Source organism: Apus apus, chromosome Z (assembly GCF_020740795.1).
Source record: "Apus apus isolate bApuApu2 chromosome Z, bApuApu2.pri.cur, whole genome shotgun sequence".
Lineage (NCBI taxonomy): Eukaryota > Metazoa > Chordata > Aves > Apodiformes > Apodidae > Apus > Apus apus.
The window spans coordinates 1049027-1073450 of NC_067312.1; the positions used below are offsets into that span (position 1 = coordinate 1049027).

The 24424-nt window shown below is 49.0% G+C and overlaps 1 protein-coding gene across 23 annotated transcripts in view; it reads left to right on the plus strand.

Moving 5' to 3' along the window:
- TCF4 (transcription factor 4) overlaps window positions 1-24424 on the plus strand; it is a 224452-nt gene that overhangs the window by 150747 nt on the left and 49281 nt on the right. For 2 of the 23 annotated variants that reach the window (XM_051642475.1, XM_051642476.1), the window contains exon 1: window positions 8895-9078. The exons of the other annotated variants lie outside the window; for them this stretch is intronic. In XM_051642475.1, the coding sequence (XP_051498435.1) occupies window positions 9010-9078 (69 nt within the window). In that variant the 5' untranslated portion in view covers window positions 8895-9009. Of the gene's footprint in view, window positions 1-8894; window positions 9079-24424 lie in introns of those variants that run through there. 23 annotated transcript variants of the gene reach the window in all.

The following is a 24424-nucleotide window of genomic DNA, read 5'->3' on the forward strand; positions in this document are numbered from 1 at the left end:
AAAGCCTTTTCATTCCATTTTTGTCAGTCAGAAACACAGCCCCGCCAGTCTGGGCTGTGGAGGGAGTGGTGCTTCCTTGGCACGGGTAGGAAGCCAAGGCCCTGATTTTCCCCGTGGCACAGGAGCAATCTCTGGGTAGGGTCTGGGATCACCGAGCAGCATTTTGTGTTCATGAAATACCTATTATTCTGGATTCTTCTTTCTTGGAGCAGTGTCCTTAAAGCAAGCTTTGCAGGCCCTCTTCTTTCTTCCGAGCAGCATCCCAGGCTCATGGTCTCCACTTGGAGCAGACCTCTCCCTTTGCCATTTCCCTCTCCCCTGCCCATCTCCCCTTCCACGTGGGCTGCCCTCCTGTGGTGAATGCAGAATGGGGTTCAGTTTTGCCTCCATCCTTCCCAGCTGCCTGATCTCTCTGTGTAGTGCCCATCCTTGGACCCAGCAGCAAACACTCACCAGAGTGATGTGAGGTGTCCCTGCTCATTGCAGAAGGGTTGGAACCTGATGACCTTTAAGGTCCCTTCCAACCTTCACCATTCTAGGATTCTACGTGCATGGGCGGGCAAAGGTGAAAGGAATTTACCTTGTTTTCCAATTTTTTCCAAAAGTGCACCATCTCTTCCTCTATCTTTGTCTGGCTTCCGGAGGTTGGGAGTTTATTTCAAGTAAAAGCCACTTCCACCTACAAAGTTCATCTTCTGAGGAAGTTACACACGTGTGAATGTCACCTCCTCATCCTGAGCATCCCCAGGAGCTCAGGGTGGCAGCCCAGCCTCCTTTACCATGAGCACATGCTCCTCCTAGACACCTTGGGCTTGGGTTGCCAGGACCAGGGGGACCATAATTCATATTTTCCCTTGTAGTGGGGGCAGAGAGCCTGAGCCATTCCCCTTGGGAGGCCACGTGCTGGAGGAGTGGATCCAGGGAGCCCAGACTGCCATCCTTTGGGCCCAGCGACTGGCTGTAACTGCAGCCCCGACGTGGTGCCCTTGGCCTCACCAAAGCTCAGTTCCTCAGTCTGTACAAAGGGAAACGGTGACAGAATAATATTTAACTGCTAGATAGAGGGGCTGTGAGGCCTAACTATGTAACAGCTGAAAAGTCTTCCATATGGCAATGTGCAATAAATGAGGAGCAGTGTTCCTCGCCCGCTCCCTTCCCAGATTCTTGTGGCAGAGTGGGAACGAGTCCGACTTCGCAGGATCCCACATCTATGGTGAGTCCTGCAGATCATTTAGCAGAAAGGAGGGTAGTGAGAAACGTTTGGGAGCGCTTTGATCAGCTCTGCTAAGGGTTTACTACGTAGACAAATTGCTGCATGTGGCTGAAGAAAAGGCCACGTTCTGGTTCTTAACATTTGCCATGTGTTTGCTTGCATGGTGTCCACAACTTTTCCTTACTGTTTCCACATTTATTTTTTTTCACTGATTGTTTTAAAAAATCTTTGTGCACCAGCATAATGACTGTCAATTCTTTTTGAAGTTCTGGTGCAAGGAGCTATTTGTCATTTTATAAAACACAGAACCCACTTGAGAGGATTGATGTTGTTACTCATGAAATCATTATATTGCCGTGGGATTTTTTTTTTCCCTGAGATTGAACATAAGATCAGGTCCTTGATTGCCTTATGCTTCAAAAAACATGTATTTATTTTGTAATGGCAGCTACTGCTAATGGAGAACAATTGACCAAGAATCTGTGGAAACCTCTCAGTAGCACAAGACTAGCAGTGACTACAGCCCTGATCGCTCCGGGTTGTTCTTCCAACTGCAAAAGCAAAGATAATCCCTTGTAATCTGAAATTCCTTGTTTGTTGTGTGGTGTGTGCCATCAGTGACCTGCTCAGCACTGTGTGAAGTACTAAACGTTTTACCCTGTTCCTTTATTTTGCCAAATACTTCCTCAGTGGACCCTAAACTATGGTACAACATCCGCGATCTGACATCGAGACCCGTGGCACAGAAATTTCCAAGGGTAGAAATCTCCCATCACTTCACTTTCTGTGCCACGGGATGACAGAGAAAAGGTCAGAAGTGAACCTTCAGCCCACTTGCCTGTCTATTTCCATAGTGAATCCTGAATGGATGTTCTGGCCCATAGTCTAGGCCAGCAGAATTCCAGAGTTTGGCCCGGAAGCCCCAGTGCCACCTCGGAGTCACTGCAGGGCCTGCTCGTGTTGCCAGAGCAATGAGGAAAAGCTCTTGCCCTATCACTAACCTCAAAGGTTCCAGTATCCTGAGTCAGTCTCCCTCCCATCCCCACAAAAAGACATCATGAGATTTTAAAAATAGTAAAGATTGGGTTGGTTTTATTAGCCTTTGGGGTTTTCTGCCTCCGAGTTCCCACTTCCCAGCTCTCCTCCACACTTACTGGAGTTAGAAGCTTCAAAATACGAAATCTGAGATCATCCTGTAATCAGTGACTGCAGCAGCTCTGGCTTCCCAGAAATGAAAGCCCACCAAACACTCCAATGTTCAAGATAAAACAGTAAAAATTGGCAATAGTGCCTTTGTGCAAGGAGAAATCCTGGCCCATGTGGTTTAAGTTTCTCTCTTGGCTTTTCACAAGCAGTGTAGTCAAAAATAAACCCGGTGGCAAATGGGTATTTTAGATAGACACTTTTTATTTAAAATAGTTTAACTGGAAAGTATGTTTCTATCCTGGGGGTTTTGGGTGGGTTTATTTTTTTTTTTGAAGACAAGTTTTGTGGAAGGTGAGGGATGAGCCAGAGTTGCTGGTGCCCTGCCCAGCTCTGGGGCTCCAGCCCAGCTCGTACCACAGCTGAGGGGATGTGCTGAGCCCCGTTCTGTGTTCAAACTGGCTTATCTGGAGAGCAAACATGGGCTGCTGGGTTGGTTTGCAATAGCTAGTTCTGATCTTGGGTTTTATTGTGTTACTAGCACCGTGTGCTCTCTAGTAAATTTAGCCTGGATAGCATTTGAGGTCAAAGTAGTTTGATGTTTTATGGATTAAACTTGGTGGGTGCTTGCAGAGATGACCTGTGGTGTAGTTGGGCCATCTGAGCCTGACTTTATTGCCATATTCCTGGCTTCAAACCTCAGTCCTCAGCCAGTTATTGGCTGTTGGACAGTGCAAGAACGTGCCATTATGTCACCAAATCAGTCGCTGCTGAAAGGGCAGTTTGCCCCAGGCTGCTCTGGCCAGTGCAAGTGTGCCCTTTCATACCCAAACGTGGACAAGAATTGGGTGGGATTGGCACTCACGCTCGTACCCATGAGCCAGAGCTGGCTGACCATTTCCTTTTAGAAAAAAACTCACCAAGTTACTTTTCTTGAAATTACCATGAGCTTTAGCAGGGTCTGGGTACTGTGATGGTGGCTTGAGTCATGCACAAAGCAGGCCTGCTGGCAAGGACTGGTGTAGCAGGGTGGCCAGGGGTGCTGCCCAGCTCTGTCCCCACTCCTTCAGGAGCAGGCTGAGGCAGTGCTGCCAGCCATCCCAGCTTTCCACTGGAATAACCACCCGGCAGCTCCGTGAGCTGCTCCCGGTGAAAACATCTGGCAGAGAGTTAACAAGAAAGAGAGGAGCTAGGTTCAGTGCTGGGAAAAAGGCTTGCTTCTTCCTGGGAGATAAGCCTGGAAACAAGGCGTGGGATTATCAGGTTGATAAGGATTGCCATCAGTAGGTAGTTGATAATACACAAGCAGATGTATCCACATTTGGCTGGTTTAAAGTAGCTTTTTAGAGACTGCGACTTTCAGGATCTGATTTATTCATCCAGCATCTGTATAATTAGATATTTAGACTGTATTCAGGCTGTGGTGCACAAGGCTCCGAGTATGAACTTCTTCCTGGGGAGAGAGGAGGGAATATGAATGCACAGAAACAGAGGAGAATGCATGGTACCTTTAGTGGCAATGGTTACAAAAAAGGCCGTTGTCAGTTCAGTCATCTGGAGGTCGGGAGGTTAATCTCTGACTCAATTTGGGATCCTCCAAAAAAGCCAGGTCCAGAAAATGGCCACAAGGTGTGCTACCAAAAACGTGCCCCATCTGTATGTCTGGGCCAGGTACATACAGTGCAACTTGTTCTGGTGTTTATCCAGCACCTGGATTTTCAATCTGGGGGGGATTTTAATAAACCTTTTAATGCCCAGCTCTGGCATCTCCTAAAGCAGACCTGGCTGTGGGGAGCAGAGCTGGGCTTTGCTTCTCGTTTTGTTTGCCTGAAATAGGAAAGAAGCTGGTCAGAAAAGGCTGGTGAGGTGTGAGGTGGGGCATGTCTCCATGGGACCTCAGAGTGGAGGTCCTGGTCACTCAGCTGGGTGAAATCCTTCCCATCTGGTGGTTCAGAGCCACTTCTCTACCCCTAGTGGGTGCGTTTTAATAACTACACTCAAGGATTTGTGTAAGAAGGATGAGATTATCCGAATGACCCAGACTTAGAGGAATACTGGCTGGTTTAGTCATCTTACTTGATACTTTACCATCATCCATTTCAATTTGTGGCTGTAAGCTTGTCATCTAGCAGACAGCTTCCCTTTCTTTGCTCCTCTGCTGAGGAATTCAGTTCCAGCAGTGTCAGGAACGTGACTGCTGCCTCCTCCTTCCATCATCCTTTTCCTATCACTTTCTGGAAAGTCTGATTCCAGACAAAGTGTCCCAGTGGTGGAGCTGCTCCATCAGGATGACAGAGCATCATCCATTGCAGCACCCCAGGGTGATCGAGGAGGGTGCTCAGCAGCTCACAGGATAAGACCCTTTCCAAATTCTCTGTCTTGAAAACCTCACTGAAAAAGCAGGGACTGTCCTGTCCTTCCTCCCCTCCTGGACCAGGAGAGTTGATCTCCTGTGGGAGCTGCAGCAACCTGCCTTCCTGTTCTTCTTCTTGGATTTCTTGAATGTTTTCTAACCCTCTTCAGGAATTTGCCACTGGGATCTGACATGAGAGAAACGAGGAGAGAGTGGAAGTGGGTCTGTAGAGACCTAAGCACTGAAATGATAGTACAGAAGTCACAGCACTGATTATTTCTAGGCAGCCCTACTTGCTTTCTCTGCCCTTGACTACTTTGCCATACCTTGGTGGCTGGTCTGAGGTGGCCAGCAGTGCAAGGGGAAGGTGGAATGGGAGGGCTGGAGAGGTAGTTAACTGGTATGATGCAAAAGTAACTGGATTCTGATGTGGCCACGTGCCCTGGCATCCTGCATTTGTGTCATGCTAGGTAGGTGACATATCAACCTGAATCCATCCCTGCTTGTGTTGTGTTTGGAACATATTTAGCTGGTAAGTGCATGGCTGGGTCACACCTGATCAGCCTTCTTCTGTTGTGACCTAGAAGATGCTGAAAGGCTGACACCTTGCATAGAAGTGCTGAAATCATGATTTATCAGGGTGATTTTTGCATCTCTTAGGCTGCATGGGTGTTAAAGTCCCCTGCCCTTTGGTGGCATCCTCTGTGGGTACAGTATGACATCACTTGGAGTGAGTCCAGAGGAGGCCACGGAAATGAAGGGAGGGCTGGAGCAGCTCTGCTCTGGAGCCAGGCTGGGAGAGTTGGGGTGTTCAGCCTGGAGAAGAGAAGGCTCCAGGGAGACCTTAGAGCACCTTCCAGTGCCTGAAGGGGCTCCAGGAAAGCTGGGGAGGGGCTTGGGACAAGGGCAGGGAGGGATGGGATGAGGGGGATGGATTAAAACTGGAAGAGGGGAGATTGAGGTGAGACATGAGGAGGAAATTCTTGGCTGTGAGGGTGGTGAGAGCCTGGCCCAGGTTGCCCAGGGAAGCTGTGGCTGCCCCATCCCTGGCAGTGTTGAAGGGCAGGTTGGATGGGGCTTGGAGCAGCCTGGGCTGGTGGGAGGTGTCCCTGCCCATGCAGGGGGGCTGGAACTGGATGATCTTCAAGGTCCCTTCCAACCCAAACCTGGGTCTGGGATTCCGTGATCCCATGACATACAAGGCTTAAACACTCACCCTTGACCCCTTCCATGGCCAACAGGTACCTTTTGGGCAATGGAGACAAGTTGCTGGTTAGGCAGGACCGCAGGGAAGCGCAGTGCCTGGCAGGAGCCCGGGATGGTGGGACGTGCCGTCCTCATGTCACCCTTCCCTGCCCACCCCACGCTGCCAACCCCTCGTTAACACCAGGGCTGTAATCACAGCAGCCTGGCCAGGGCTGGGAGGTGCCTGTGCTGCCCGGGCCTGCGGGGGGGCTGCACCTGCACCATCCCCCTGCAGCTTGGCACCCGCACGGCCGGAGCTGAATCCCAGCAGCAAATCCTGGCCTGCTGGGTGCTGAGTCCTGCTGGGAGCTTGGCTCTCCATAGCCAGCCCTGCCAGCAGCCCCCAGGCTGCAGCAGCCACCGTTGGTTTTTTTTCAAAATGTTGAAGTCGTAACATTTTTTCCAAAAGGCTGTTTCTCCTCGGATAACTGCCCTTAGATTTTTAGCCGTTTGCTCTTTTAATCGGCAGGCTCCCCTTAGCCAGGAGCCACATCCTCAGCCATGCCAGGGGCCCACCTGCCCCCCTGAAAGCTGGAGGGTGCCACGGGGGTCTCCCTGGCTGGGTGCTTTGGGACAGAGGGGTGCAGGGAGGGTGGGTGCAGGCAGAGGGCTCACAGAGCCCTGCCTTGCATCCCTCCAGAGCCCCACATGCAGCGGGTGTCTCTCCCATCAGATTCCTGGCTCCTAGTAGGGATTTTCTGCAAGATCCCCATTTCCATTTCTGAAAAAAAGAAAAAAAAAAAAAAAAAGGGAAAAATATCCAGGACAATCACAGGTTCCCGAGCGAGGTGGGAAAAGACATTCAGGTTATCTCAATGTATATGTCAGATGCAAAGAAGAGATGGTAAAGGAATGAATTTGTATTGTCGTGTGTTGAGAACGATGTTCCAGTTCTGGGCTTGCTCCCTGCAAACCACATCAACTCCTGCTCCTGGTACGTACAGTTTGTTTCTCTGGGAATTTCCCTGTTGAGGAGGATGGAGGCACTAAGGTGACAGGATCCAAAGGAAGTTGGGCTCTTCCCCACCCCAAGGTTGCACAGCCCAAGCTGAAACACCCGCAGTCGTCCTCCTGCCACGTTGGTGGCGATTCCAGGATGGCTGTGCCGAGTCACGGGTCTCTCTCCCTTTCCATCATCCCGAGATGTGGATGCAGGGAATGCTGAGAGTTATCTGGTGGCAGCCAGAAAAAGCTTATATCCTGCTGGAGCAAAGGGGCTGTTTCCGTGGCGGGAAAGTGATTAAGTGAGATGATTTAAAGGTCCATCCGATCTGATTTCGTGATAAAATGTGTCCTCAAACCTAGTGCTAGTTGTGTAACTTTGTGTGGAGCTGTGAAACTACAGCCTTTATTATGGGAGGAAAACACCCTGGCTTGCAGTTTGCAGATGCAGAAGGGAAGAGCTGCCTTTATTTCTAGGTGCTTATCACAAACCTTGCAAGATTTGTCATTTGTTTCTGGTGTGTTTCTTGTTTTTTTTTTAACTAAACCATCAGAGCACTTTTTTTCTCTTTCACCTCCAGAGCACGAAGACCAACGGTGGTAGGAAGTTAGTGTCAGAAGGTGGATGTGCTGGTGCAGTCAGTGTTCTGCCCGAGCCCCGGGATTGAGGAGCCTTTTCTCCCCCTTGGCAGGGGAGTGTTTTGTTGCAGGCTGACCTGTCATAGTCAGGGTTTTTTTGGCCTTATGTATCATACGCCGAGGGTGGCGTAAAGGTTACAAATGTGATCGTGTCAGATTGACAACGAACTGTTCTAATGAGGGGAAAAATCCTCAAAGCATGAAATCTGAATGAAATGTGTGATTATAATTCAAGTACTGTTTACCCAAACCTCTGGGGACCTCCCGAATAAATGCAGAACAAGTGAGTTAGATAAACCTCTGCTCATCCTTCCCTCCTGGGTTCCCCCCACTTTGCCCCCCAGAGCCGACCCGATGGGTCTGGGGGTGGGGGGGAGGAGGTGGAAGTAAGCAGGAAAACTTTGCCATCGCCCGAGACAACAGCTCGGTGTTGACATCACCAGCTCTTTGTCGTTGATTAATACTGGATGTGGTGGCGAGGGGTAAGGAAATAGGTGCTTTGAATTATTAAAGTTGAGCCCGGAGACCGGCTGGATGCTCGGATGGCATTTTGCTTCGGCATATGCAAATGATTTAGTTTCATTTGGGATCAATTCCCAGGGGCCCTCCTTTCCTGTGATGCTCTGAATTTGGCAAGCGCAAGTGAGTCCCGACGGGGGGGGGGGGAGAAAGAGGGGGTTCTTTCCCCCCCCCCCTTTCCCTTATTTCCCCCCTCCCATCCCTTTCCCTCGTCCCTCCCCTTCCCTTATCTCCCCTCGACCCCCGGTGGCCGGGCCGGCACCGCGCAGGGCGCTGCGCGCCGGCACCGCGCGGGATGTTTCTTCTTGAAAAGCCCGGGGGGGGGGGTGGGGGGGAGGAAAATAAAAATAAACCGATAAAACGTAAAAAGGAAAAAGCCAAAAGAAGAGGGGAAAGGCTGCGCGGGGCTGCGCGGGGCGCGGCAGCTGCGCACAATGCTGGGAGCGCGCCAGCAGCACGGACAGATGGCGGAGTTATTAGATGTGCATCATACGATTCCCTTCCTGCCACTCGCTTTTTAATCAAATTAAAACAAAAAGGAAGAAAAAAAAAAAACAAACAACAAAAAGGAAAAGGGAAAAAAAAAAAAAAGGAAAAAAAATAGGGGGGGGGGGGGGGGGCCGAAAAAAAAAAAGGGGGGGGTGAAAAACAAGAGGGAGAGGGGGAGGCAATTAAGCGCATTTGTATTCCGCTCGGGCGCGGGCCCGGCTCCGCGGGGCGGTGCGCGGGCGCGGGGCGGTGCGCGGGGAAGGGGAAGGTGGGGGGGGGAGAGGCGGGGGGGCGCGCAGCCTCCGCCCCCGCGCGGCGAATGGTCTCGCCCTGCTTTGCATATTGAGCGCGCCTGGCCCGGCCATATGGGAACATGCGAGTGGAGGAATTGTTGTGAAAAAAGGGAGAAGCGAGTTTGAAATAAAAAAGTTGGGAGCGAGCGGGAGCGGAGGGGGACGGCGGGACCATGTACTGCGCATACACGATCCCCGGCATGGGCGGCAACTCTTTGATGTACTACTATAATGGGAAAGCGGTAAGCTGGCGCGGTAATTAAAGGTGTAATTTGGAGAAGTTTGGGGACGGGGGGGGGGTGGGGAAGAGCATCCTCCGCGGCAGAGCGGCCGCCGCTTCTGCGCCTCTACCTCGCCTTGGGGGTTTACTTTCTGCTTTTTGAAGGGTTTGCTTCTTTTTCAATTTTTATATAGATTTTTTTTTTTTTTTTAATTTTTTCCCCTGTGTCCGGCCGGGTTGAAAAGTTTGGGGTGAAGTTAAATGAGAAGAGCGGAGCGGGGCTGCGCGGCCGCGGAGCGAGAGGGGCTCCCCCACCCCCGCCCCGGGACCCCCTTCTCGTTCCACGGGCACCGACCAGGTAGCCATAAGATAACAGAAAATGACCCAAAAAAAGACACCCCGTGTCTGACTTCGGTCCCCCCCTCCCTTTTAGGGTTTGGGTTTGTTTCCCCCCCCCCCCCGCCCTTGCAACAGAAACGCTTTATTTAAGAAAAAAAAAGGGGGAGGAAAAAAGTGTCTGGTGTTTTGTGCATAACCCCAGCAGAAGGTTCATACTTGCCATCTGGAGGTTTATTTTTTTTTATGTTGGGTTGTTGTTTCCCCCTCTCCCCTCCCCTCCTCTCCCCTCCCCTCCTCTCTCTGGCTGGGTCTTGCGAAGGAAAAGGATTTCAGTGTATTTTAAAAGATTGGAGGGGGGGGGGGGGAGGGCGAGGTAAGGAGGGGAACTGTTGCTGAAGGGAGAGGAAAATAAAATCGGGAAATGCTGGGAAGGGAGGGCAGCGAGGGGGGGTTTGGAGCAGGGAGCCGCGCAAACTGCTCCTCTCTTGCCGCCTTTCAACTTCCCTCGCGTTTCATCTGATCCCAATCAGGGCGGCGGGGGGAGGCCAGAAGGGAACTGGGAGAGTTTGAAGCCGCTGGAGCTGGAGGGGCTGGAGCTAAAAACTCACGCTCCCGGCCGGCTGCGTGTGGCTGTGCAGGCATCTGTGCCGTGGCCCGGCCTGTGTTTATCACACACCCGGCTGGGGTGGGCTGGGACGGGAAGCCGCTCTCCTCAATGAACATCTGTTTGAATAACTGAGATTTTTAAACACCGCCCCCCCCCCACCCCCATCCCCAGATATGCTGGCTGGGGAGAGCCGTGGGCCTCCTCTTTTGTTTTGAATATCTTGCAAATACCGCCCGGCAGGAACGCGGGGCGCTGGGCTTGTTTGGGAGGGAATTTGCGCAGGAAAACCAGTCGGGGTTTAAAATTCTAAAAATGCAACAAGATGTGTACATTTGCTGCGAGGCTTTCTTCCCCTTCCCAGCCCCCCCGTCCCCCTCCAATTGAACTCCCCCTCTCCCGGAGCTGTTGAAGCTACACCTGAAGTCTACCTGGCATCCCCCTGGATGGCAGGGCCGGCCAGGAGCCGCAGCAGCTTGGGAAGCAAAAGTTCCTAAACGCTGCTGTTCGCCCTCAGTAAGTAATAAAACCCTGGCGACAGCCCCTGCGAACAGGAAGCAGCGATGCACGGCGCGGCAGGGCCCCGGCAAACAATTTTCAACACTTCGACCAACTTCATTTTTCTTCGGCTTTTTCAGCCGGGGGGCGAGAGGGAGTTTGTGGGGAGGTGGCGGCGAGAGCCGGGGCTCCCCTTTGGGGCTGAGATGTTGGTGTCCTCCCCCTTCTATTAGTGTGTGTGTGTGTGTATATATAGGTAGGATTTATTTTTGAGAAGCGGCTCAGGACGGAGCAGGGCGGGCAGCCTGCCTGGTGTCCCCGAGGCCGTCGTGCCGTCCCGTCGCGCTTACATAAAACTGCAGAACATGACATCATAGGGCCACCAAACCCCGCAGGGCTGCCAGGCCTTTTCCCCTCTTCTTTGTTGTGGGCTGGTTTGGTTTTTTCTCCCCCCCCCCCCCCCTCTCGAAGGTGGGACTCGTAAAGCCCGGGATCGCTCTGTCGCGGGGAGAACTCTTGACAGGCGCCGGTGTGGAAGGTGTTTGGGAAAAGCCAGCCTGGCCTCGGCGTTTCCCCGCGCCGGGAGAGCACAAAGAGCAGGGCGAGGGTCCCCGGGGGGACGGTGACCCTGCCATCCCTGCCACCCCTGCCCGGGATTTGGGAAGCTGCACCGGCCGCGGGCGCTGGGGCCGGCGCCGCAGCCTCGGCGAGGGGAGCGAGGATCCCCGCGTCCGCTTGACAAGCAGGTCCCTGTGTTTTCCCGAGCCGGCATTGTTCTGGCTCCGGTTCCGCATTGTGCGGCTCTTGATGCGGTGCCAGGCGGCGTGCGGAGCGCCGGGATGCCAGGATGCCAGGCGGGAATTGTGCGGCACGCGGCCCCGGTGCGGCCGGGCCCGGGAGCGGAGCTGGGGCTGCGCTGCCCCGCTCTGCGGGAGGGAGCTCGGAGTCCTGCCTCCTTCTCCTTGCCACCCCTTCTTAAACAATTCCTTTTGCTTTTCCAATTCCCTCTCCCTTCCTTCCTTTCCCTTTTTTTTTTTCTTTCCTTCCTTTCCCTTTTTTTTTTCTTTCCTTCCTTTCCCTTTTTTTTTTCTTTCCTTCCTTTCCCTTTTTTTTTCTTTCCTTCCTTTCCCTTTTTTTTCTTTCCTTCCTTTCCCTTTTTTTTTCTTTCCTTCCTTTCCCTTTTTTTTTCTTTCCTTCCTTTCCCTTTTTTTCTTTCCTTCCTTTCCCTTTTTTTTTCTTTCCTTCCTTTCCCTTTTTTTTTTCTTTCCTTCCTTTCCCTTTTTTTTTCTTTCCTTCCTTTCCCTATTTTTCCCCCCTTTCCTTCCTTTCCCCTTTTTTTCCCCCCTTTCCTTCCTTTCCCCTTTTTTTCCCCCCTTTCCTTCCTTTCCCCTTTTTTTCCCCCCCTTTCCTTCCTTTCCCCTTTTTTTCCCCCCTTTCCTTCCTTTCCCCTTTTTTTCCCCCCTTTCCTTCCTTTCCCCTTTTTTTCACCCCTTTCCTTCCTTTCCCCTTTTTTTCCCCCCTTTCCTTCCTTTCCCCTTTTTTTCCCCCCTTTCCTTCCTTTCCCCTTTTTTTTCCCCCCTTTCCTTCCTTTCCCCTTTTTTTCCCCCCTTTCCTTCCTTTCCCCTTTTTTTCCCCCTTTCCTTCCTTTCCCCTTTTTTTCCCCCCTTTCCTTCCTTTCCCCTTTTTTTTCCCCCCTTTCCTTCCTTTCCCCTTTTTTTCCCCCCTTTCCTTCCTTTCCCTATTTTTCCCCCCTTTCCTTCCTTTCCCTATTTTTCCCCCCTTTCCTTCCTTTCCCTATTTTTCCCCCCTTTCCTTCCTTTCCCCTTTTTTTCCCCCCTTTCCTTCCTTTCCCCTTTTTTTCCCCCTTTCCTTCCTTTCCCCTTTTTTTCCCCCCTTTCCTTCCTTTCCCCTTTTTTTCCCCCCCTTTCCTTCCTTTCCCCTTTTTTTCCCCCCTTTCCTTCCTTTCCCTATTTTTCCCCCCTTTCCTTCCTTTCCCTATTTTTCCCCCCTTTCCTTCCTTTCCCTATTTTTCCCCCCTTTCCTTCCTTTCCCCTTTTTTTTCCCCCCTTTCCTTCCTTTCCCCTTTTTTTTTCCCCCCTTTCCTTCCTTTCCCCTTTTTTTCCCCCCTTTCCTTCCTTTCCCTTGTTATTCTTTCCCAGTGACAATTCAATGTCTTGTTCCAGTTCGATGTGAACTCTGAGCTGGGAGCAGGCAGCAGAAGCAGGTCTTCCCTGGGAATAAACAAAAGAAGGGAGAAGAAAAAAAAAAATAAAACAAAAAATAGGCAAAATCTTTCCAGACCCCTCTGGTTTGAAGTTGCCTTGGGAAGAGGAGTGCAGCTGAGTACAGGAGCCACCAAAAAATGGCTGGAAAAAAAAATACAAGCTGCCATAAAGGCAAGCTTGGCAGAAGAGATTTTCTGCAACTTTGCCCTGGCTCGCAGGGTGCTGCAGCAGAGCTCCCTCCCTGGCAGAGCTCTCTGCCTGGAGCTGCTCACTGCTGCTCATCGGGGAGAAATCTCCTTCCCATCTCTCGTGACGGGGGGATATTTGCTTTAGAAAACCTGAAAACAATATCGGAACTGCCCGGGTCAAGTAAGAAAGCAGGCAGAGAAGCTGGTGCTTGGTGATAGCGCTGGGGGAAAGAAAATGTAGAATCGTTGAACTGCTGAATCACTTTTTTTTTTTTTTTCCCCCCCCCTAAAATGTTATAAAAAAGGCTTTGGAGCGATGGAGTTAGGAGTGTGCACCATTATCTGTGATTAACTAGATTAGCACTTTGATTACGTAGGGAGCGATGAGACCGGGAGAGCCATTTTTTCCCAAATCCTGGCTGCTTGTTACCCGAGCTGTGTGGGATATTTTAGGACGTGCCATATTGCATGACCTGGAAGGGGATGGATGTAGGATCCCTGCCTCTGTCTGGTTTTCAGGATTGCTGGTTTTCAGTTGCGTCTCTCCGAGGTTTTAATAAAGTGTGATTTGGTCACAGACAATATATCGAAATGTGGGGAGCTGCAGAGGAGAAATTATTGCAAATGAAAAACAAAAGTGGCAAAATTTGCTTTTAATGGTATCTTAAGATCACACCATCCGCTCCCACCACGCGCATGTGTTAAATCATATAGGGAAACCTATAATTATTGTAATTGCTCTTTTTGCTTTATCCTAACAAGCTTCAACCCATCTCTCAGAACTAGTTGTTTTGAAATAGTTATTTGTCAAGTCATCAAATCACAAAAAAGTAAATGCTAATGAGTTTTTCCTGTTTACATTCCGTCTGCTATTCTTATTAGCAAGCTTTTCAACTCCATAAAGTTCCTGGAGGAAGATGAATGCTCCGTGGTATCGTTCCTGCTCCTGGGCTAGGCCAAGGAGTGCAATAATTCCACGTACCAGGCGCGGGGACTGACAAGTGCAGAGTTGTGAATGGCACAGGGAATGGTGGCTTTCGGAGCCCGAGGAGGAGGAAACCTCAACATCAGACTGAGGGACCCTGGGCCTGGCACCCTTTGGGCTGAACCAGCTGTAATTCAGCGTGAGGTTGATGGTTTGTCTTTGTCAGGGCAGCGTCAGCGCCGCGTTTGTCGGGCACGTTGGAAGCACCGACCGGTCGTAAAAACATATTTATTAGCAAAAGTTACGAGAGACTTTAAACTCCCCCCCCCCCACCCAAATGTAGGGATCGATTTTGTTACAAAGTAACACTGAGTTCACAGCGCCTTCATCAAATTGCATCCACGCAGGGGCAGCTCAGGCTGCATGATTTGAAATCCATCTGTGTGGATGTACGTAGGTGTAGAAAAATACTCTGGTGTCAGGGCGAGCCAGAATATCTGGAAGAGCCCCCTAATATTTGGGGGCTTTGTGGAAGGACTGTATGTGTGTATCATAAATTAGCATCATCTTTTGGGCTCCCTACTGATAGCAACCAAGCAATTTTATAAATTAAGGCTATATACATAAACCAATATGTGTAGTTATGTGTTTACACGCACACGTTTTGACACAGTGGGTTTGTGTTCTACATCCTGGAGGAAGGGAACTAGAACAAATTTATTCTGAATCTTTGAGTTTGCAGAAATAGCTGTAGCACTGGTTTTAAGGGCCAGGATCCCTCACTGGTCAATTAAAATTTACTCTTGGCAGGTCTGATCGCTTTCTTCCCGTTGGACGTGGTGGGAATGTGAGTGGCCTCACGTTTGCAGAGCTGGAGCTTGCTGAAATATTTTAGGAATTATTAAAGCTTAATATTCCTGCAGGATGTTAGGTTGAATCGTAGTTTTAAATATGCTTTGCATATGCTGATCAGAAGTGAACTTCACCTCTGCATCTGTGCCAGTTTGGAAATTATTATGGTGGTTTGTTTGGGGGTGTTTTTTTTGTGTGTTTTGGTTTGTTTTTTTTTCTCAAAAAGAAATTATAAATGGAATTGTATTTTATTTGGTTATAGATTGGTGGTCGACATGGCAAATGATGTTCGGGTGTTGACATCTTATAATAGTGTATATTATGAGCTGCTTTTCTGTGGGCAGGGCTGGGGGGGTTAACAAAAGATCTAATGCCTGGTGCAGTCTTTAAATACCTTTCCAATTGATCTACAGGAAATTGTGCAGAAGAATTGTTTGTTTCCTGTTTCAGTATAAATCTGGTTTGCATTATACTTGGTTTACTGTAAAATTGCCGTGGCACTTTGGAGACAAGGGGTTTGGTTAGTGTGCACAGGGCATTTATTTTAAAAAGTGACTATTGTAACCTATGTTGGCCGGGTGCTTTTGGATTTTATGATACTGGTGGAGCTTTTTTTTTTTTAATTATTGAATTAAAAAAAAAAAAAAAGGTATATTTTTAATCAGCCTCAGCAGCTTAGCAGCCTGGTGGGGTGATGGGAAGGGGGACTGTGGTGCAGTGCTGCAGCCCGGGGGAAAGGCAGCACCCGTGGTCAGCCTCTCTGCAGGGCTGGGAAAGTGCTGTGGGGAAACTGCTACGGGCACAAGGTGCCCACCCGTTTTGTTGCTTTCCTTTGGTTATTTAGAAAAAAAAACACACACACACAAGCTTTTTTATAAAGCTGATCCGGTGAGAACACGTGTGCCTGCTTCTCAGGGTGCACTTTGCAGTGCTGAGGTTGCTGCCTGGCTCTCGGCCTTCCTCTCCTGGCCCTGCCAGGGCATCTTTCAACTACTGAGGTAGGTTGTTTTTTTTCCAAGCAGACTTGTAGAAGCAAGCTTAAAATCCTCCTGTCAAAATCCCAGTGCCACAGGACTGTATTTTAACACATCATTCCCAACACCCAGTAATAAAAAAAATCGTGCTGCACTTCTGAAAATAATCAGGGGCTGTATTTGACTGACCTGGGCTAGTGTGGACCCAGTGTTTTCATATCAAAAGTGCTTGTATTTATAATTGTTAGCTTGATCAAAAGATCTGCCCTCCCGGATGGCTGAGATCGTTACCTTGGGAATGATCTCCCTCTCTGTCCTGCTCCTTTTTACGGGGGAGAAATTCTCAGGCTCATTAAAAAGTTCCTGTAGGTCTCTGGGGGTTTGGGGGGAAGATGCCCTGCCCAGACCTCAGCAGGTAGCTCAGATATTTAGTGTTGAGCTTTGTTCTGGCATAGCGAGACAGACTCTCCCCAAAAGCAGGGATTTCACTGGGAAAGGTTTCTCCCCCAAAAATTCAGGGCAGGTTTTGCTTTTCTCATCTTATTTACTTCATCTGTCTTGCTTTGTAAGGTTTTTGGGGGTTTGTTGTTGTTTGGTTTTTGGGGAGGGGAAGTGTTTGGGGTTTTGTTTGGTTTTGCTTATTGTTGTTTTGGTTTTTTTGGTGGGCTTATTTTCCTGAGAAAGTATTATTCCAGCCTTATCTCCTGTATGTCCAAGGGACTTCGGATGTTGGAAGTTTTAAGGAGGAGCAGAACGAGACCTTTGGTGTTGAGGGATTTGCCCTTTTGTCCTGGGGGTTCTCTGGTTTCCTAGGGCAGAGCTTCAGCTCTGGATGCTCATGGCTCTTTCCCAGGCAGAGGGAAACCCAGCACCAACCTTCCCTCTGCATTTCAAACTTGCAGGCACACAAATGCAAATACCCTCTGCAACTGGGAGTGTGCGATTTGGCATTTGAGCTCTGAATTCTTTTCCTCTTCAGGTACCTTCGTTTTGCCTGTAATGTTGTTTTGTGGTGTTGTTTTTTTGTTGTTTTTTTTTTTTTAAAGGAAAAACAACCACCAAACAAAAAGAAAACCAACCCCAAAACCCTCCCCAAAGTTTGAGCAGAGGAAATTTCGTGCACCTGCAGAGCTTTATGAGGTGCCTGCACAGGAGTGAGAACTCATGTGCACGAGATCAAATTGTTCTTTAAACCCTTCGGTAATGAGAAGCAGCTTGGAGGGGCGAGGCGGGCTCTGCAGCCCCAGGTAGGAGGGAGAGGAGCCGGGAGCTGCGGGGCTGCCCAAAAACAAACCCCGGCGGCTCCTTCCTCCGGGCTGCCCGGCCCCGCGGCGGCTCCGGGCACCGGAGGGACAGGGTGTTGTGCAGCTGCCGCCGTTGTAGGCGAGTGCAGAGGGGCCGGGAACAATCCCACAATCCCGGCTCGCCTTGGACTTGGCTTTTTCACCCCTGCAGCCGGCAGGGCGGGAGGCGCGGAGCCTGACAAAGGGGATGGCCGCGGCCGGGAGGACCCGCGCTCGGCTGCTGCGGGAAGAGCCCTGGGCTCACCAGGGTGGCCCTTCCGAGTTGCGGTGGGAAGAGTTGATCCAACAGCTGGTGCATCATCGGTATTAAATTCTGCTATTAGCCCGATTTCCTTTTTTTTCCTCTGAAATCCACGCGAGCAGCAGGCACAGCTCCTGGAAGGCACGGGGCACAAATCACTCATCCCTCAAGGCCGACCCCATGGAAAGGGCCTTGTGCAGCATATCTACCTTTTTCCTTAAAAAAAGAAAAAGAAAAGAATAAATAAATAAAAAAAAAAATTCCTCAATGGCTTTCTAATGAATAAAACAAACCAAATTGCTGTGACATGCATATTTAAACCCATTCAGTTAAGTACTGACGTGATTAAAATAATCAAACGTATTACTTAAAAAATTAAACAGGGTAAGTTCTGCACCCCATTATTTTATTGACTCTTAAATAGAAATTGCAGGAATGTTTACATTCCTAATGGTGTTGGGAAGCTAAACTGACAAATCAGAGGGGGGAAAGTTGATTTCCCAGCATGTTATTATGGCTGCACCTGCCCTTGCAGTCGGGTTTGCTGCCGAGCAAACGGGGCACGGGGCTGCTTCCCTGGGCTGCCTCTGGGAGCCACTGGAAGGGACCAGCAGTGGATTTCAAGTGGGGGTGGGCTTTTTTTTTTTTTTCTGTGGTAGCTCATTCTGGTAGATGGTAGAAGAAAAACCAAACAACCGTGTCCAGGGGAGAGGTGGTGCTCTGGGATACCTGCCGGGTGAGGTCCCTGCAAGGAAATATCACGGAGATGAAGGAGGTGGAATGACTGTCCATGGTGCACGAGGAGAGCCTTGTGTTTTCCAAAGGATTCAGATTCCCATCAGCAGAGAGCATTAATCTAGGGCAGGATCCCAGCTTGGTGAGGCTGAAGCTGCTTTCATACAGCTGCTGTCAAGTGCTCCTTGTCTGCCATTGGAAGCACATCGGAGTGTTCTCCCAGCCGATCCCACTGTCCTGAGGGGATGCTGGGGTGCTGGCCCAGGAGCTTCCCTCTCCCAGGGCTGACATGGTTTTCCTCTTCACTTCTGCATTTTAGCTAAACATTTGTTACTGCACACTCTGCTTCTTACCGTCTTGCATTAGATTGTTGGGAATGGGAGGAAAGAAATATTCCAGTTCAGCTGCTCGCAAATGTTGCCCGCCCCCACGTAAAGTGGGTAGAACAGGAGAGCTGAAGAAGAAATGATTAAGCTATCAATGTCTCTTAAGTGGTGGTTGTTTGAGGTGCTTAGACAATTACAGATTTAGAGTTGCAGCAGGATTTGAATCCCGAGGATTTCTGTGCACCTGACGGGTTCCTCATGCAGCCCCTCAGCAAACTGCTCGCGGGAACATGTCCTCAGTCGTGCCGTGGCTGGTGGGGTGGAGATTTGTCAGGATTAACGCTGTTTCCAGAATGAGAAAACACTCCTCAGCTGTGGCAGAGGGGAGGGGGATGTAAGCAGAAAACCAAATCAATTTCTTGCCCTTTAAACCTTGCCCGTGCCCAGTGCAGCAGGTAAATCCCTCGTGTCCGCAATCCTCGGGGCTCAGTGCAGCCTGTTGTGAGATGTCCGTGCGCTCCTGCTGCTTCCCTACGGGAAGCTGGGCTGGCAAAGGGAGGGATACGTATGGATCAGCCATCTTCTCTGCTGTTACATCCGTGTGTGTGTGTGTGGTTGGGAATGGGGACAGCTGGGAGAGTCGGAGTGATGGCAGCTGCCAGGATGCACAACTGCTTTTCCCATTAACACCTGAAAAAGGGATGGGGTCGGGCTGCGCGGGGGAATGGGAGCTGGTACCCGGACTTTGGGATTGCAATCCCACTTCCCAGCCATCCCAAAGTGAAACAGAACCCTCCCTTTGAACCCCTTGCAGAGGGTGCAGGGAAGTTCCTGAGGCTGCTGGGGTGGGGGCTCCCAGGCAAGTTGAGTTGCCAAATATAATATGACTTTTTCTTTCCCACCATTTGAGACTTCTACCAGGTCAATAAATCCATCTCTGGGACAGAACCTACCAATGGCTATTTTTATCAGGAAGCAGCAGTAAAGGTTGTGCTTTGGGTTTTTTGGGTTAGTTTTTTTTGTTTGGTTGGTTTCCAAACTCAGTATTTCACAAACTGGTCACTGCTTCAGAAGTTGAGCACACGTTGTTTCCAGCAGCTGGCTAGAATGCAACGTGTCTGTGCTCATCCACTTCAGGCAGAGCTTGGGTGCAGGGTGACTGGTCCCAGTTCAGCGCCAGCCCCCAGTGACTGATGGTCACCATCCAGTAGGATGATTTTGATTATTTTCCTTTTTTCTTTTCTCTGTTTTTTTTTTCCCTTTCCTTTTCTTTTTTTCCTCTTTCTTTTTCTATTTCTTTTCCCTTTCCGTTTCTCCTTTTTCTTTTCCCTTTTCTCCTTTTTCCCCCTTTTCTCCTTTTCCCTTTCCTTTTCCTTGATTTTCCTTTTCCCTTTCCTTTTCCCTTGTTTTTCCTTTTCCCTTTCCTTTTCCCTTGTTTTTCCTTTTCCCTTTCCTTTTCCCTTGTTTTTCCTTTTCCCTTTCCTTTTCCCTTGTTTTTCCTTTTCCCTTTCCTTTTCCCTTGTTTTTCCTTTTCCCTTTCCTTTTCCCTTGTTTTTCCTTTTCCCTTTCCTTCTCTCTTTTTTTTCCTTTTCCCTCTCCTTTTCCCTTATTTTTTCCTTTTCCCTTTTCCTTTATATTTTTCCTTTTTATTTTTTTCCTTGTTTTTCCCCCCTTCTTTCTTTTTTTCTTTCCTCCCAGCCCCCTTTCTCACACCAGTGGCACAGGAATTAGAAGCAGCGGGTCACTTCCAAGCAGAAAGGCAGTGGAGGTGGCCACTGTTGAACATCCCTGTGACCACAGACAATCTGTAGTCAGTGTGGTTGAAGGATCCCCAGGATAATAGTCTGCTGCAGCATGGAGCAGAAATAAATATCACCCACCTCCCCCCCCCCCATTCCCGGGGAGCATCCTCTCCCCTGGTTAACGAATCTGCGCCGTGCCAGCACACATCTGTCTCCTGGAGAAGGGCTGTGGATTCTGCCAAAGCCAAGAGAGGGCACCTTGTAGGGGAAAATAAAATTACACATGTACAGACAGCTCTGTGCTGATCACTTCTGGCAGAAGCCTGGTTCTGATCATCCCCCTCGCTGCCTGAACCACACACACAGATCTGTGGAAGCTGGAATGTGAAATCAGTTCTGCTGCTCCGGTTGCATGCAGAGATCTGCCACAGTTTTGAGGCTGCAGTTGTAGATCTTCAAAAGATCTAGACTGAGGTCTTTAATTTGGTATGCCATTAACTCATAGGATGGTAATTTGCTTTCAGTGTCTTATTTATAGCCTGAACTATTTTTCATAGCAACTTTTGCTGTGCTAGAGGAAAAAAAGAAAAAAAATAAAGGGAAGAAAGATACAATAAATAAAATCACACCATGTTAAATCATCCTTTTTGTTTCCTGTAGCTCTGAGAGGAAATGACAGCATTTTTAGCCTTGTGGGACAAACTCCTTAATCCAGGGGGAGTAGCCTGTGTCTGCCCCAGGTTCCTTGTGGAGGGCTGGGATGCAGGGATGTGGTCTGGACAAGCCCCAGCCTGGGTCCAGCACCACAGCAGTTACATTTTGTGTTTAAAAGCAGATTCTAAGTGCAGTCAAAGCACAACCGTTCTCTAACGAAAAATATTTTGGGGAAGTTCAGGAAGTTTAATGCAGAAAGAGTGGATGGTGGCAACTGGGCTGCTGGCTCAGTCAGCTGCAGTTCTGAGCTGCCTTTAACGGATGTTTAATTATTCTATATGTGACTGTGGACTTGCACTGTTTGTGCATCCTGGTTTCCATCTGTGCTGTTTAACCTGGTGGCCTGGTCACCCAGTGCAATTTGAGAATGTCTCAGGTACTTCTGTCAGGCTGTCAATTGCAGAAAAAGGGATTTAAAAAAAAAAAAAAAAATAGTTGTTGTTTTAATCTGCAGTAAGATGTAGACCAGGTTCTCACAAGCATGTAGGTGCAATGGCTTACTTGGAAATACTCGTGCTGAAATCTGGGCATCCTAAAACTCCCAGCTGGAGGAGATCCCAGGACTTCCTTGCAAGCAAGAGAATGGAGCTGTAAATCCTGATGTTGAGGTGTGTGTTGGTGTGTTTGCTGTTACCAGCACCCAGGTGGGAGCACTTTCAGGTGGGAAGTTTTGAACATTTCTACCTTGAGTGCTTGCCTTGGAACAGTGGGAAGGCTGGATGGTGTGACTCCCTTCCACATCAGCCACAGGCATGACCAGTAACCACCTGAGAAACGCTGGCGAGGGTCTGCAGTGCTGCTGAGGGCAATGATAGTGAGATCAGTTCTTGAGTTACTTTTATTCTTTCTGAGACAGCAGCCACAGCATTGTCCAGCTTGCTTTTGAGACTCAGCTCTCCCGCTTGCACCCTGTGCCAGCTGCAGATCCCAGCCTTGCCCGCTCCTCTCCGTGGTTAAGCAAAGCAGCACATGCCCCAGGGGAAGCTCTGGAGATTTATTCCAGGTGCTGATGCCACAGCAGAGACATCCTTTGGTCTGGTGACGTCCGTTTGCTAATAGGTGGGGAGTAACTGGCTTTCTGAGTAGCTCCTTTCCCCTTGTGGTGCAGACACATTTTTTGAATCTTGCTGCGTCAGAGGCTGAAGTCTGGTTCATAACCGTGTGTACCTGGAGATCCTGATGTCTGCAGCTAATGAGTGCTTTATTGGGCTAGGAATACCTTTGGCTGGGATTGTGGCTCTCGACTAACAAGCTGATCCTTCCCTGCTGCTGCTAGCCACGTATTCAAATGCCTCTTGTCATTTTTTGTGCTGGTCATATTTGCATAGCCACGTTAATATTTATTAAAATCGCGTTTTATCCCTATCTCATTTATCAGCTCCAATGAGGGCAGAGTCTTTTCAGACACTCTTTTCTTGGTGAGACTTGGCATTGGGAGATAACAGTGTCACAAACTGGCAGATGCTTTATCCTGGAGCTCGTGGTGGTGTGCACAAACCATCATTTTTTTTTTTTCCCCTTGCAATAATTACGGTGTTAAGAGGCATTTGTGTTGTGTGCTCTCTTTCAGCTTGCACCACGTTTGGTTCCTGTTATGCAAATACCACTTTAAACTTAGAAATGCCAATTTGCATTAATATTTTGGTTTCATATAGCTAGCTATTGCGTTGCAAAAACAAGTGCATTTTAATGAGCATTTGGCAGAATGTTAAAAAAAGATATGGTCCTCATTAAATTCTATTCTATGAAATGCAGGAGTTTGTTGCCAAAAATCATTAGGATAAAATTGAATGCAAGTTAAGGCCACAAGTAGGGTCCTCATCAAAGAGTGCTGTGGCACTGCAGAGCTGCAAAGCCGTGGGGGTGTTGATGGCATCATGCAAACTTCTCTCCCTAACCGTGGAATGGGAATACTGGGAACTTCTGGCGTGTCTCAGAACCCTCTTGCCTGTCCCTCTGCCATCTCTCAGCGTTCCCAGGTCCAACCTTCCCTCTCTCCGCCAGCTCATCTTGGCGTCTCTTGGGTTCCCTTAATTTATCTGATCCTGCAGCCTTTTCAAAGCCATAAGCACTAAATTGCAGAGGACTATTTCATTCTCCAAAGCGTGGCAGAGCCCAGATTTGCAGCCGACTTTTCATTAGGCGTAGGTTTCCCTTGGCACCCTGAGCTGGAGGCAGGCGTGAAGGTCCGGGAGGGAGCTCAGCATCCCAGCGGCTCAGCAGAGCTGCCCGGGGGGCTCTGCGGGGTGGGGGGACCTTTTTATAGATTTTTCTCTGGTTTGTCAAAATTAAGCATGTCCATATGGGGCTATCTCGCTGCCGCCCTGTGCCGGTGCAGCTCTCCCTCTTCCCACCACAGCAGCTGAGAACTCTTGGGATTTTCTCCCCCCGGTTGCTTATTCCCTGCTGTATGGAAGTGCCTGGGAGCAGGCTCACGCGGCAGAAGAAGGAATGTGAGCTGGGAAAAACTTGCCCTCCTCACACTTTTTTTCTTTCTCCCCCCCTCCACTTCTTTAAAAAATTTGTTGGCATATTAATATTGGAAATGCTTCCAAGGCTGATACTTGAGAAGCGGGTTTTCTACAAGCTGGCTGAAGGAGGGCCAGGACAGGGTTAAATGAATTCTTTTCTTCATTACTCAGAAGTGATATAGACTTTTCTTTGACTAATGTAGCTTAATTAGTGGTCAATTAAAACTGAACATTGTTGAATTGAAGTTCTTTGATCAAAATCCTTGGCATGGTATCCCTTTCTTTAACTAGCCACCATCTTGAATTCATTTGGAATCAGTAGTGTAAACAAGTTTAAAACTGGTTCTTTTATAAGAAGTCAGCAGGCTTGTATAGCTGTGGTTTCTTTCTTTTCCTTGTTTTGTGTTTTTTTTTTTTTCCCCCCCCTTCTTTCTTTTTTTTAACTTCTGTAGGCGGCGATTCAAAGCAGGGCTAAATGAAAACAGTGCTACACCCTGGAAAGTGCATTTTTCAAAAAAAAAAAAAAAAAAAGCTGCATTAATTAATCAGGATTCAGTGGCTCCTCCTTGTTCCATTGCTCGTCATAAGCTGCATTTTCTCTCTGGTGAAGAATTTCTTCATTATCTGAAATATATCTGGTTTCGTAATTGGGCAGCAGTTGCTCAGAGCGTGCTCGGGGACTCCACAGTTGACAAGCGAGCGAAAACAAAACTGGCAGAGGGAGGAACATGTTTTAAAACCCGTCCAGGGCCTAAGGTTTAATTAGAGAAGTGCAGCTTGAACTTCTGGTGATGCTGAACAGCAGTAACGTAAGAAAAGGCTCGATGCATCATTGGTTCGTTTGGCTTCAGGGGTTATTTTAAGAGCGACAGCTTAAAAGGTTTCTGGTAAGTGAACGTCATGCTCAAGAAGGGCACAGTTCAGGTGATGGCTCTAATGTGTCCTCTAAAAATACTTTGGGTTAGATTTTTATTGTTTGCCAGAGAGCTCAGGCATTTCAGCAGTAAGCTTGGAGCAAAGGCAAAGATGAGAACGCTCAGTCAGCAGTGCAAAGTCAGTCTTAAATGCCCAGCTTTGTGTAGAAGCTACGTGGGGCCAGAGCATGGTTAGCAGGGCTGACAGTGAGTGGAGCAGATTTTAAAACGAGGTGGAGTTTTTGATCATAGAATCACAGAATGGTTTGGGTTGGAAGGGAACTTAAAAATCAGCTAGATGAGCAGAGTTCGCCTT